The sequence below is a fragment of the Rissa tridactyla genome, chromosome 5, assembly GCF_028500815.1.
Source record: "Rissa tridactyla isolate bRisTri1 chromosome 5, bRisTri1.patW.cur.20221130, whole genome shotgun sequence".
NCBI lineage: Eukaryota > Metazoa > Chordata > Aves > Charadriiformes > Laridae > Rissa > Rissa tridactyla.
Window position 1 is genome coordinate 41,591,482 of NC_071470.1, and position 12,401 is coordinate 41,603,882.

At 69.8% G+C, this 12,401-nt stretch overlaps 1 protein-coding gene across 1 annotated transcript; it reads right to left on the reverse strand.

The window, feature by feature from the left end:
• Nucleotides 1-3,282: 3,282 nt before the first annotated feature.
• Nucleotides 3,283-7,831, reverse strand: LBX2 (ladybird homeobox 2). Its single transcript, XM_054202375.1, has 2 exons — nucleotides 7,333-7,831; nucleotides 3,283-4,010 (listed from the first exon to the last, which is right to left on the reverse strand). Exons 1-2 carry the CDS (start codon nucleotides 7,655-7,657, stop codon nucleotides 3,574-3,576), a joined length of 762 nt encoding a protein of 253 aa, XP_054058350.1. The 5' UTR covers nucleotides 7,658-7,831; the 3' UTR covers nucleotides 3,283-3,573.
• Nucleotides 7,832-12,401: the final 4,570 nt, after the last annotated feature.

Sequence of the window (12,401 nt, forward strand, 5' to 3'; positions counted from 1 at the left end):
GCCGTGCGAGCCCTGCGCCCCCGGCCCCGCTGTAATGTCATTTGCAGGTGACGGGAGTCGCAGGGGCCGTGGCAGGGAGGTGACAAGCAGGCCATCAAGTAGAATTTGATTAATATGCAAATAGGCAACAGGGAGAAGGAGCGCGGGAGACAGCGAGTAATTAATCACTAGTTAAAAGAAATTAATACCAACAGCAGAGGTTGTCAGGAAACAGCAGTCGAGTTAATCATCCAGAAAATTGGACGAGGAAAAAGACGAGCGTGCGTGGGGAGGGGAGAAGCGGGGAGCTGAGCCTGACACAGCCCCTGGTGGCAGCGCCCGCTGCCGCAAGAGCCGCCCTGAGGCCCCGGTGATGGGCACGGTCTGCTCTGGGGCCCGGCAGGTCTCCAGGGAGCCGTGGGGGCTGCTGGCTGGGGACACACACACGCGTCTGCGGTGGGTGCTGGGCAGGTTGTCCCACCGTGGGCGCTCCCACACATGCATGCAGTGTCTTGCAGCCCTGTGGAGGGGTCCCTGCTCAGGCCACGTGCTCATGCGTGTGACAGGACATGCGTGTGCTGCTGCACGCACCGCCACCAGCGTGTGTCTGGTCATGGCTGTGACACGGTGGCAGCTCCAGGTCCCTGTGCTGTGGCGTGTGCACGCTGGGCACACAGCTCCTGTGTGCCTGTCCCTGTGTCTGTCCATAAGTGTGTGTGCGTGTGTTCCCCACGCTGTGCCCGTGCTGGCGGTGCGGGCTGGCTGGCCATGCCAATGGTGGTCCCAGCAGGCCAGTGGGCCTGGCTGTGCGGCTGCACAGAGCGGTGGGAACTGGCGGGGCGCAGGGCTGGCGGTGGCAGCGTGCCCAGTGCCTGCACCGTGTCCCACAGTAAAACGTCCCGTGGGGCAGCCAGGGGCGACGCCAGACGCTGCCTGGCCTGGCCAATGATTCCGCCTGCGATTAGCTGCCCCGGGAGAGGCTGGCACGGGGGTGGCCTGGCGTGGGGCAGGAGGGGGTGGTGGAGCCGGGGCTGGGGAGGCAGCAGCCCAAAGGCCATGGTGAGGGTCCTGCTCCGGGTAACTTGATGTCCCTCAGCCGCCCTGCACCGAGAGGCACCTGGAGGTGCTGGGACCGGCTCGCACTGTGGGGACGGGATGAGATCCCAGGGGTTTGAGCCCCCTCCTCTGAGACAGTTCCCCCTATCCCTGCCCCACACTGCTCACACAGCCTGTGGGGTGCAGGGGTGTGGGGCTGAGGGGTCCTGACTGCACTTGAGCAGGCCTGGTGGGGTGCGGTTAAGGGGTCTGGGCTGCCCAGCTCTATACAGTGTGGTGGGGGCCAAGGCAGCAGTGTGGGGTTGGGTCCATCCCGTAGCGCGGAGGTGTGATCCCGCCAGCTGTTCCCTCGCATCAGCCTGATGGAAACGGGCCCAGAGCCGTGAGCTCATCTCCGGGGCTGGCCCCATCCGCCCCCGGCGGCGCGCAAACACGCCTGGGGACGCACGCACGTACAGCCCCTCACGCGTGTGCGTGCACACACATGTATGTGGGGCCGGCAGCCCCACGCTCAGCTCTGCTGCGGGGACCGGGGCCATTGTTTCTGCCAAGGCCAGGAGCTACGGGGTGACAAGGCCGTGGGGTGACACAGTTGCAGGGAGCAAGGGCTCCCGGGGGGGGGGGGGGGTCACTCGCTGTCATTCTGTCTGCAAACCCCACGGCTGCGGCTGCAACGCCCGGTGCGGCCAGCGGAGCCAGGGGGGAGGGGGGGTCGCCCCCCCTCCCCCCCGGCTCCGCTGCCCGCACCGGGCGTTGCAGCCGCGCATGCCCCACGCGTGTCGGCCCCGGGCCGCCGCTCCTACCTGTCAAATTAAAAGCAATTCCCCCCGGGTGATGCTCAAAGGCACTTTCAGGCTAAATCTCATTTCTCCCCCCCCCCCCTCAGCCGGGCGGCTGCGACGCGGGGGGGAGGGGCGAGACAATGCAATTAAAACCGGAGAAAATACCGGGGGGGGGGACGGGACACGAGGAAGGAGGGGAGGAGGGGGGAAGCTCTGCCTTCGGAAGTTTGCACCGGCGTAATTAGATCAGCGAGGGCTCATATGGATGCTGGAGGGACTGGCAGCCGCGACACACGCATAGCTGCGGTGACAAGGGGCCTCGGGGGACACCCCCACCACCCCCCCCCCCGCCAAGGGCAGGGAGCAGGCAGCTGCCCGACACCTCCAGCGGCCGCCCGTCACCGCGGACTCCGGGCGCCTCGCTGGGGCACCGTGGGGAGGGCGGGGGGCGCTGCCCGCGATGGAGCGGCTCATCGGGGGGCGGGGGGGGGGGGGGGGATGTGGGGCCGACCCCCCATCCCCCCCGGGGCTGCCCGCACCCCGCCATCCCCCGCGCGGGTCCCCTCCCCGCCCCCCCCCCCCTCCCCGGACCGCCCCGCTTATCAGAGAGTGACATCACCGCTTCGCGCAGTGACGTCACCGGGGCATGACGTCACGAGGGGCGGTGTGGATTCCACGGGCCGGGGCAGGTACGGGGGGGGTGAGGGAAGCGAGGTACTGACACCCGGCGCTGCCCGGGCCCCACTCGGGTTACGCGTGGGGCAGCGGCGCGGGAGTGGATCCGTCACGGGGGGGCATGTGCTGCTCCCCGCCTCTGGAGTGTGTCCCCCCCTCATACCCCCCCCCGGCGTCCCCGCGGGTCCTGCGCTCCCCCTGCAGCCGGCGTGAGGGTCTCCACGTAGGGCTGGAGACACGGACACGCACCAACACACACAGACACACCCCCACCCACTCACAGACACCCCATACACACCCGCCCCCCACTCCCCACCCGCAGCCGGGGTCCAGCGCCGGCTCGGTACACACGGAGCACGTTTGGGGGCAGCTGCCGGCAGCGCCCCCCTTTCCCCCCCACCCCGGCCCGGCTGCTCCCGCTCCGCGGGGCCGGCACCCTTCATCCCCTCCCCTCGCCCGGGCCCGTATCAAGTGACCCCCCCGGCCATTCCGGACCCGATGAGGGGCCCCTTCGGCTCTCGGTAGCGGGGGACACGGGGCAGCGCGGGTGCACGGGGGTCTGCAGCCCGGAGCGGGGGACGGGCGCAGCCGAGCCGGGGCAGCGTGCCGGGGGGAGTCTCTGGTGCCCCGTCCTCCGACGAGGCCCCCCCCGGCCCGGGTAAGCCGGCAGAGCAGAGCAGCCCCCCGGTGTGTGCTCACGGTCTGGGGGATGCGGGGATTACCGTTCGTCTGTCCGTGCGTCCGTCCCGTCCGTGCGTCCGTCCCGCCCGCCGCCAGAGCCCCTCCGCTGTCCTTAATAAGGTGTCGCCTTTATTCCAAATATTTACACCCGGGCGGGCCGGGCCGGGCCCCAGCTCCGTGCCCCGGGCTCTCGGGGCGGCGGGGCCGCGGTCGAGCCGGCGGGACAGACACGATAGAAAATAAAATTTAAAAAAAAAAAAAAAAAAAGGAAAGACGGACAAAAAAAAAAAAAGCGAAAAATTGCACCAATTCCCCCCGGGGCGGGGGCAGCGCGGCCGCCCCGTCCAGCCCGGGGGCTCGGTCAGTCTCGGTAGCCCCCCCGGCCTTCACCGTCGCCGCCTCAGTCCCCGACGTCGATCTCCTCCTCCGAGAGCTCGGCGGCGGCGGCGGGCGGCGGCGGTGCGGGTCCGGGTCCGGGTCCGGGACCAGGACCGGGAGCGGGACCGGGACCGGGTCCGGGGGGCGGCGGGGGTTCGGGCATCGCCGCCAGCTGCTGGAGGGCGGCGGGGGGCAGCGCCTGCAGGGAGGCCACGTCGGCCCGCAGCTCCTCCAGGTCCCGCTTGAGTTTGGCCCGGCGGTTCTGGAACCAGGTGATGACCTGGGCCGTGCTGAGCGCCAGCCGCGCCGCCAGCTGGTCCCGGTCCGCCGGGGACAGGTACTTCTGTCGCAGGAACCGCTGCTCCAGCTCGTAGATCTGCTGGTTGGTGAACGCCGTCCGCGATTTGCGCCGTTTCTTGCAGGCCGGGCGCTGCCCCAAGGCGCCCAGCGGCTCCCGACCTGCGGGGACAGCGGGCTCAGCGCGGCGGAACCGGCACCGGCACCCGGCACCGAGCCCAGCCGGGCCCGTCCCGCCCCGTCAACCCACGGCCGCCCGGCGACGGCCCCTTCCCAGCCGCGAAACGCCGAGACGGGTCGAACCGACCCCAGCCGAGCCGAGCCCCGGCACTGCCCTTGACGCCGCCCGGGGCCTGGTACCGGGAGCCGCGAGCCGCCCGGCCCAGCCCGGCCCGGCCCGGCGCCGCTGCCTCCCTCGCGGCCCGCCGCCCCCGCCCCGTTCCGCAGCGGCCCCGGTCCCGCCGGAGCCGCCGCCCGCTGCGCCGCGGGGCTGAGCCCACCCGTGTCCCGCCGGCGGCGCCGTCCGGGGCTCCCGGGGCTCCAGTCCGGCTCCTCCCCGCCGGCGGCTCCCCAAGACCCGGGCGCCGGATCGGTCCGTGATCCCGGCCAGCTGCCCCGCGGCCCGCACCGGGAGCCGGGAGCGGAGCCCCGGGCGGCGGGGCCGGACCGGCAGCACGAAGCCGGGGCCGCCGCCTGTGCTTTCGGCTCAACGATTTTCAGGAGCCCTGGTGCCGGCGGACCCGGGTCCGTGCGGGTCCCCCGGGGCCCGGTCCCCGCCGCCGCTCTCGGCACGGCCGCGTCGCAGCACCGAGGCCCCGATCCGGCCGCGCTCCGGCGGTACTGCCGGTGGAGAAGAAGAGAAAGCTCCGGTTAGACGCGGATCGTCTCCGCCCGCGGCGTCGGTAACGCTCCACAGCGGCCGCAGGCTCCCGGTCCCGGCCCGTTAGAACCTCTCTGCTGCCGGCGGGACCGATCCGCCGCTCGGTAACGCGGCTCCCGTTACGACGGGACCCGGTCGGTCCGTGCGTCCCCTGTTACGGCTCCAGCTCCCTCCGCCGCTGAGGGGTCCCAGGGCCGCCCAGCCCGTCCCTCTGCCCGCGGCGGGGGCTCCGCATCCCGGGGACCCCCGGCCGCCGCCCCGACCCGCCGGGGGCTGCGAGTGGGTCCGTCCGTGCAGCGGCCTGGGTCGTTCGTTACCGGCGGCCGTGTCCGTGGGTCCGCCGTGTAACGGGGCTTTGCCTCACTCACGGAACCCGCGCTGCCCCGTTTCTGTCCGTCGGGGCAAAGAGGTGTTTTTTTTCTCGTTTATCACGGGAGCCCCGCTGTGCCCGGCCGTGTCCGTCTGTCCGTCCGGGTAACGGGATTTTTTACCTTAATTACGGGAACCTCGATCTGTTCTCTTTCTGTCCGTGTGGCCGTGGCTCCCGGTTCATTTCGCCGTTAGCCGCGGGCCCCCCGCCTTGCCCGGCCGGGGAAGGGATTTTATTTTTTTTTCGCTAATCACGAGAAGCCCGTTCTGTCCGGCCGTGTCCGTCTGTCCGGCTGGGTATCGGGGGTTTTACCTCCATTCCGGGAGCCCTGCTCTGTCCCGTTTCTGTCCGTCTGTCCGGCCGGGTAAGGGGATTTTTTCGTTGATCGCAGAAGCCCCGGTCCTCCCGTCCCTGTCCGTCTGTCTGGCCGGACAACGGCTCTTTTCGTTAATTACCGCAGTCCAGCTCCGCCCGGCCGTGTCCGTGTGTCCGTCCGGATAACGTTTTTTTTCTTTACCATAATTCCGTGAGCCCCGAGCTGTCCCCTTTCTGTCCGTCTGTCCGTCCGTGTAACGGCTTCTTTTCGTTAATTACAGGAGCGATGATCCGCTCGGCCGTGTCCGTCTGTCCGGCCGGGTAAGGGCATTTTTTTTTTTCGTTAATCACGGGAGCCCTACTCCGTCCGTGTCCGTCTGTCCTTCCGGTAAGGGGGTTTCTTTAATTACCGGAGCGCCGCTCGGCCCGCTCCTGCCCGGCCGGGGAAGGGATTTTTTTTTTCGTTAATTACAAGAGCCCGGCTCTATCTGTCCGTGTCCGTCTGTCTGGCCGGGCAAGGGTTTTTTCGTTAACCGTGAGAGCAGTGCTCTGCTCGTCCCTCTCCGTCTAGGTAAGGGATTTTTTGGCTTATAACGGGAGCCCCGCTCTGTCTATCCGTGTCATCTGTCCGGCGGGGCAAAGGTTTTTTCGTTAACGGCGAGAGCCGCGCTGTGCCCATCCGTGCCCGTCTGTCCGGCCGGCTAAGGTGGTGGGGGTTTCTTCGTTAATTACGGAGCCCCGTCCTGTCTGTCCGTTTTTGTCTGTCCGTCCTGATAAGTTTTTTTTTCGTTAACGGCGGGGGCTCCGCTCTGTCTGTCCGTGTAAGGGATTTTTCGTTAATCGCGGTCACCGCGCTCCGCCCGACTGTGTCCGTCTGTCCGGTCGATGGAGGACTTTTGTCTGGGGCGGGCGGCAGGCGCCCGGTTGCCGCTCGGTCCGTCCGTCCGTCCGTCCGCCCTCACGGCGGGTTTCCCCGCTGGGGTCGAGCCGGGGACCGGCGAGGCCAGTTCGTTCCCGCGGGGACAGCGACCCGCCGCTCTGCCGGGCCCGGTGCCTCGGGGAAGCCGCCGCAACGTCCGTGAGCGGGGAGCGGCTGCCCGATCCCGCCGAGAACAGCGCCGGTTCTCCGGGCCCGCCGGTAACGGGTTTCTGCCCAAGAACCGAGGCCCGTCCGTATCCGCCGTTCCCAGCGCCGGAGCCCGCCGGGGCTCGGGGACGCCGGCGCCGGTAACGGGTTTTCGTTGCCGACGGGACCGATCCGCAGCTCTGCCCCTGCGCTCGGTCACGGTCACGGTCACGGCTCGGCGGGGCCGGGTGCCCCGCTGTGCCCGGTTCAGCCCGGCCGCCGCCGCAGGACTGATCCACCGCCCGGTACCGCGGCTCTCGCGGCCCGAGGCCGGGTCGGTCCCCGCGCCTCCCGGTAAAGCTGCCGGGCCCAGACCGGCCGGTCCTCCCGGAGCTCCCGGCTGCTCGCCCCGTTGTCTCGGTCCTGGTGGCAACTCACCCGCCGCTGCAGGCCGGGGAGCGGGCTCGGCCGGGGCTCGCTCGGGCTCCCGGTGCCCGGCCCCGGGCCTTGCCTCCCTGCGGGCCTCGGCCGTCGGTACGGCTCCGGGGAGCGGTGCCGGGGCTGCCCCGGCTGGGCTGCCGTGTACCCGCGGCCCCGGGCGAGCACCGGCCCCTTCCCGGCCTGCGGCCGCCGGGTCTCTCGGCCGACGTCGCCCCTCCGGGACACGAAGGAAACTTACCGGGACCGCGCCGGGCTGAGGGCGAGGAGAGACCCCGGCCCCGCCAGGGGCCCGGCGGCGGCGCAGCCTCGCCCCCTCCCCGCCCGCCGCCACCGCCACCGGCACCTGCCCCTGCCCCGTTCCCGTGTCCCCCCGGTCCCGGCGGAGACCCCGCCGCCCCGCGCCGCCCGGTACCTTCGGCCGCCTGCAGCACGCCCAGCTCCAGCCCCTGGAAGGTTTTGCTGGCGAGCTCCTCCAGCGCGCAGAGCGGCGAGGACGGGGCGCAGCCGCCGCCGCGGGGCCCGGCCGCCTTCTCGGGGAGCCGGGCGGGGGGCGCGGCGGGGCCGGGGCCGGGGGGGCTCCCGCCGCGGGGCCGCCCCAAGATGTCCTCGATGCCGAAGGGGGTCAGCGGCTTGTTGGAGTTGGCGGGCGGCGGGAGCTGGTCCAGGGCGCTCCGCCGGCGGCCGCCGCCCGGGGGGTGCAGCGGGGGGGAACCGGCCGCCTCCCGCGCCGAGGTCATGGCGCGTCCCCGCTCCCGCACCGGGAGCACCCGCCTCAGCACCGCGTCCGCCTCATCCCGCCGGGGTCCCCCCCCCTCTCGCCGCCGCCGTCCCGCCCGCGCATCAAGCCGCGGCCGCACTTAAACCCCGCGGGCGCAGCCCGCCCCCTCGGCGGGGGCCCGCCGGCAGCGGCGGCGGCGGCGGCGGCGGGGAGCGCTCGGCCTCCCGGCGCCGGGAGCCGCTCGGCGGGGCTGGGCAGCTCCGCGCCCGCCGCCGCTCCCCCCCCCCCCAGCCCCACCGCGGCCCCGGTGCCGCAGCCTTAAAGACCCGGGGCCGGGGCGGCAAATCGGGCACCGGGAGGAGGAGGAGCCACCGACGGTGGGGGGGAGTTAGGGGGTGAGAGGGGGGGCACTGCTCCCTCTCCGCCGCCGCTACCGGGATGTAGACGGGGCGCCTCGCCCTTGTACAGCGATTTTAATCCCCCCCCTCGTGGGGGGCGGACGGTGGGTGCCCGCTGCCCCCTCCCGGCCGCCCCCCCCCAGCCCCCGCGTCCTCAGCGGGGCTTTTACCGTCGCGAAAAATTTATTAGCTCCCCTGCTCTAAAATGCCCCATAAAAGCGCAGGGGCCGCTGCGTCTGGGAGTGATTAGGCCGCTTCGGGTGGGTTTTGGGTTTCAGAGCGCGGCCCGGTCATAAATCCCCCCCCTCGCACTGCCCTCCCCGGTACAAATAGCTCCGGGATCCCAATCGCTCGTAAAAATCCTGGGGACGCCCGCACACGCAGGTGAGCCCCGGCTGTCGACACTGGGTCCGTATCCTCTGGTGGGATCGGGTCCGGGGGATGCCAAATCGCCCCAGGGGGGTGATCCCACCCAGGGCCCCCATGGGTCTGCTGCTGGGATGCTCTGGGCCTGGCAAGAGGATACCGGGGGGGGGGGGACACAGTGATGGTGTGGAGGGCGCAGGGGTCATGGCAGTAATGAGAGAAAATGAACCTGTGGGTGGGGGGTGGTGGGAGAATCGTGCCGGGCTGGGGGAGCAGGTGCAGGGGGACCCGGCAGTGCCGGTGCCGGGAGGGGTTGGGGGCTTCCAATCTTGCTGACAAAGGCAGAACGCGATCCCCTGGCTGGAAATTGGAGTTAGACAAATTCAACCTTGAAATTTCCCAGCAGCCGGAGCAATTAAATGCCGGAGCGGGTGGCGGGCGGGGGTGGGGAGGGGGCTCCGGCAGCCCGGGATTGAACTGATTTGGGAGAGGTTTACAGGCGGCACCCGGGAAGTGCCAGCCAGGGAGCGCGGTTGTCCCGATGTGGTGTCACCAGACGGGCCATGCTCCCACGGGCACACAGGGCCCCTCGCTCGCTGGCGTGTGGGTCACAGCAGGCCGACACGGTGGCGGTTGCACGGCTGCCTCGCATGCGGCTTTTGTCCTCTCCGGAGGGCTCGCTCGCATGGCCGGTGGCAACACGATGCGGGGAGGCGAGGGAAGATGGTGGAGCTGCCGCTGCTGCACATGTGTCCGACTCCCACCGCTTCTCTGAGTCGGTGCGTGTCCTGGGGTGCAGGAAAGCCACATCCACTGCTCCCGTCCCGGCTGCCGGCCCCACAGGAGCTGCCAGTGGACCCAGGCTCAGCTGGACCCCTATGAGCCGCGGTTCCCTGAGGCAGCACCACACGACATGAGGGCACCGTGCCAGACATGAGGCCCCTGGCACCCAGCAGGCAGGGGCAGGGAAGGGGCACAGCCCGTGCACAGCCCTTCTCCCCCTGGTCCCAGCCCTGGCTGGCGCACGCGCCCTGGGCTCCATCCAGCCTAATGCCCTGTGACACGCACCAGGAAATTGCCGCTCAGGCTAATTCCTTGTTCTCGCGCTGATCAGGACTCCCAGCCATCCTGCCCCACGGAGAAAACCCCCCCTGCAACTCCAGCTGCTCGGGGACCAGAGGGAGCTTTGCTGTAGTGTCCTGGGCCGGCATTGCCTGGAGCATTCCAGCGGGCCTGGGCCCTGGGCACTGGGCAGGGCAGGCAGGAGCCAGGCTGGGACCCAGGTGGATCTCCAGCTGCAGTGCTCACCCTGATGGGATGTGACACCACCACTGCCCCATCTCCCCCGCCCCATCTCCCCTGCCCATCTCTCCACAGCAGTTGGGGTGAACCCCCTGCGCAGCAGCCAGGTGCCCAGGGATGTTCCAGGGGACCAGACGCTCCTTGACCCCCACTCATGCCCCCTGAGCTGCCCAGTGAGGCAGCCCAGGGCAGTGCCAGGGTGGGCTGAGCAGCACGGATCCTGCCCGGCCCCCAGCCAGCACTGAGCCCCCGGCAGCCACTATGGGCAGGGTGAGGGCACAGGCACAGGCACAGGCACAGGCACAGGCACAGGCACAGCTGGAGGGACACAGTGCAGGCGTGCCCCCCACCAAAGCAGTGCTCCCCACCCCTGTGGCAGGTTTGTCACCCCAGTTGCCGCAGCCACCCCCTGGCCCCCAGCCCCAGTGCGGGGTGAGCCTTGGCCCCCAGCTCACCGCCGGGCAGGGGAAGCGTCAGCTCCAGCTGCCGGGAACACAGGATGGGAAACGCTTTTCACCCCTAAAGCAGGACACATGGTGGAAAACAAAAAGAGCGCTCTGAATTTTTGCAGGAACACTGGAGCTTCCTGCGGAGCGGGGCAGAGCGCCCTGCGCTGGCCGGGCGCCCGCAGACAGCAGGGACGGCGACGGGCACGGTTGCTTGGAAGGAGCCGGGGGCACTGCAGGGCTGTGCACCCCGGCATGGCACTGCCAGCCCCCACCTTGGCTCCCAGACCTCCATCCTGCTGGGGCCCAGGTCCCCCGGGGGTGGTCCCTGTGGGTCCTCTGAGGGTCTGGGACTGCATGTAAGGCCAGGGCCCTTGGCTCCCTGGCCATCCCCCAGCCTGCCATGGCTGCTGTGATCTCAGGGGGGTAGGTGGCAGCACCTGGATGAGGCGCGGAGGAGGGTGTCCATGCTCTGGAGACCGTCCCTGCCAGTGGCTGGGGCTGCCCTGTCCCCCCACTCAGGACACCCCGTCTCAGGGGCACCCACGGCTCCAGGCACCGACAGCTCCATGTGCCCCAGCTCACAGGCACCCACGCTGGTGGCACAGGGGCCACCCACCCCTGTGTGCCCACAGCCCCACTGCAGCCAGCCCCGGAGCAGGCTGGCGGGACACCTCACACCACGCTGGGGTGCCTGTGCCGTGCCTGCAATTCCCCATGCCGGGGTAACATGATTAGGGGCGGGAGGCGGTGGCTCAGCCTGCTAATACGCTTATGCCCCAGTACCGTGCTCTGCCCCTGATCTATTATTTAGCGGATCCATTTCAATAACGCGGCTCCGTGCCGAAGCGCCTGGCAGTAACTCGATTAGGGGCGCTCCCAGCCCCGCGCCGGAGCTGGAGCTGCAGAGCAGTTTGCACATGGAAATTGCTTGCAAATGAATTTTCCTTTAATAAGGCGAATAACTCGGTGCAAAATTAAACCGTCAGTAGAGCAGGCAAGCGGGGCATCACCGGGGGAGCCGCCGGCAGTGCCGCATCCCGTGCCGGGGGAGGAGACCCGGCCAATTATTGGCAATAAATCCTGACCCCGCTCGCAGGGCCGGCGGCCGCGGGCGAAGCCACGACTAATGGGATTACACCTCGCCCCGGTAAACGGGGATTAATGTGCCGGGAGCTGGGGGACGCCGGGGATCCCCCGCCAGGGGTTGTTGGCAAATGATCTATTCATTAACACGCGCCGGCCTCACCATGCGCACCAGAGCGGGGCTGACCCCGGCTTCATTACGCAGCGAGCACGGAGGGGAGCGGTGGCGGGGGTGGGAACGGGGATGGGGATGGTGACAGGGATGGCCTGGGGTGAGGAGTGTCGGGGGCTTGTGCCCCCCGGGAGTGCTGGGGTGGTGGTGGGGCTGGGGACATGTGACATGCGGGGCACAGCACGCGTCTCAGCTGCTCCCACACGCGTGTGCCGGCGAGTGCAGGTGGAGGCGGGTGCTCACACTCGTGTGCCTGGTGTGTTGTGTGTGCACAACCACCATCCCCCCCCCCAGCAGACACCCCCCCAGCTGCGTGTGTGGGCACAGCCATGCACAGGCGTGCGCAGGCGTGCAGCGGCCATGCAGGGAGGTGCTCAGAGAGCACCAAGACGCCAGCTCACGTGCAGAGCTGTCACATGCCAGTGCAGGCATACGCACACGTGTGGTGGCACACACACCAGTGCCGAGGCGCCAGAGACCGGCCACACCGGGGGCAAGAGCAAGACACAGGCCTTGGGGGGGCATTCATGCAGGGACAATGGAGGATACCGCGGGGACCCCCACCCAGCACTGTGCCAGGGTCAGGGGGTCCCGCCGTCCCCATCCCCAGCTGCCACCCGCCCCCACCCTGCAGGACCCCCTCCCCACTCCAGGGCCTCCATATGGGCCTGGGACAAACTCCAGCCAAATGGGCCAGTGGGGGGGGTTGCATTTCAAAGCCTCCGGCTGGAGCAAACGCTGCTGCCCCCCCGCCGGGCTGTCGCCCGCCTGCGCCCCCTGACCCCGGCACGGCAGGGTTGGCGGGGACCGTCCCATCCCCTTCCCCAGGGCTGATGGGGACGGTCCTGTCCCCCTTCCCCAGGGGTGATGGGAACAGCCCCCACCAGGAGTCCTGGGGCAGAAGCCGGGGATCCCTGCGTGGCCCCACACTGGGACCCCCGCAGGGGTCAGGCTTCCTCCTGGTGTTGATCTGGGGCTCGCGGCTGTGCTGGC

What these genes read in the sequence shown, in the direction of transcription:
- LBX2 (XM_054202375.1), bottom strand. Translation starts at nt 7,657, where the DNA reads ATGACCTCGGCGCGGGAGGCGGCCGGTTCCCCCCCGCTGCACCCCCCG. An exon ending in CGTGCTGCAGGCGGCCGAAG is followed by an intron (nt 4,011 to 7,332) that starts GTACCGGGCGGC and finishes CTGTCCCCGCAG; the next exon opens with GTCGGGAGCCGCTGGGCGCC.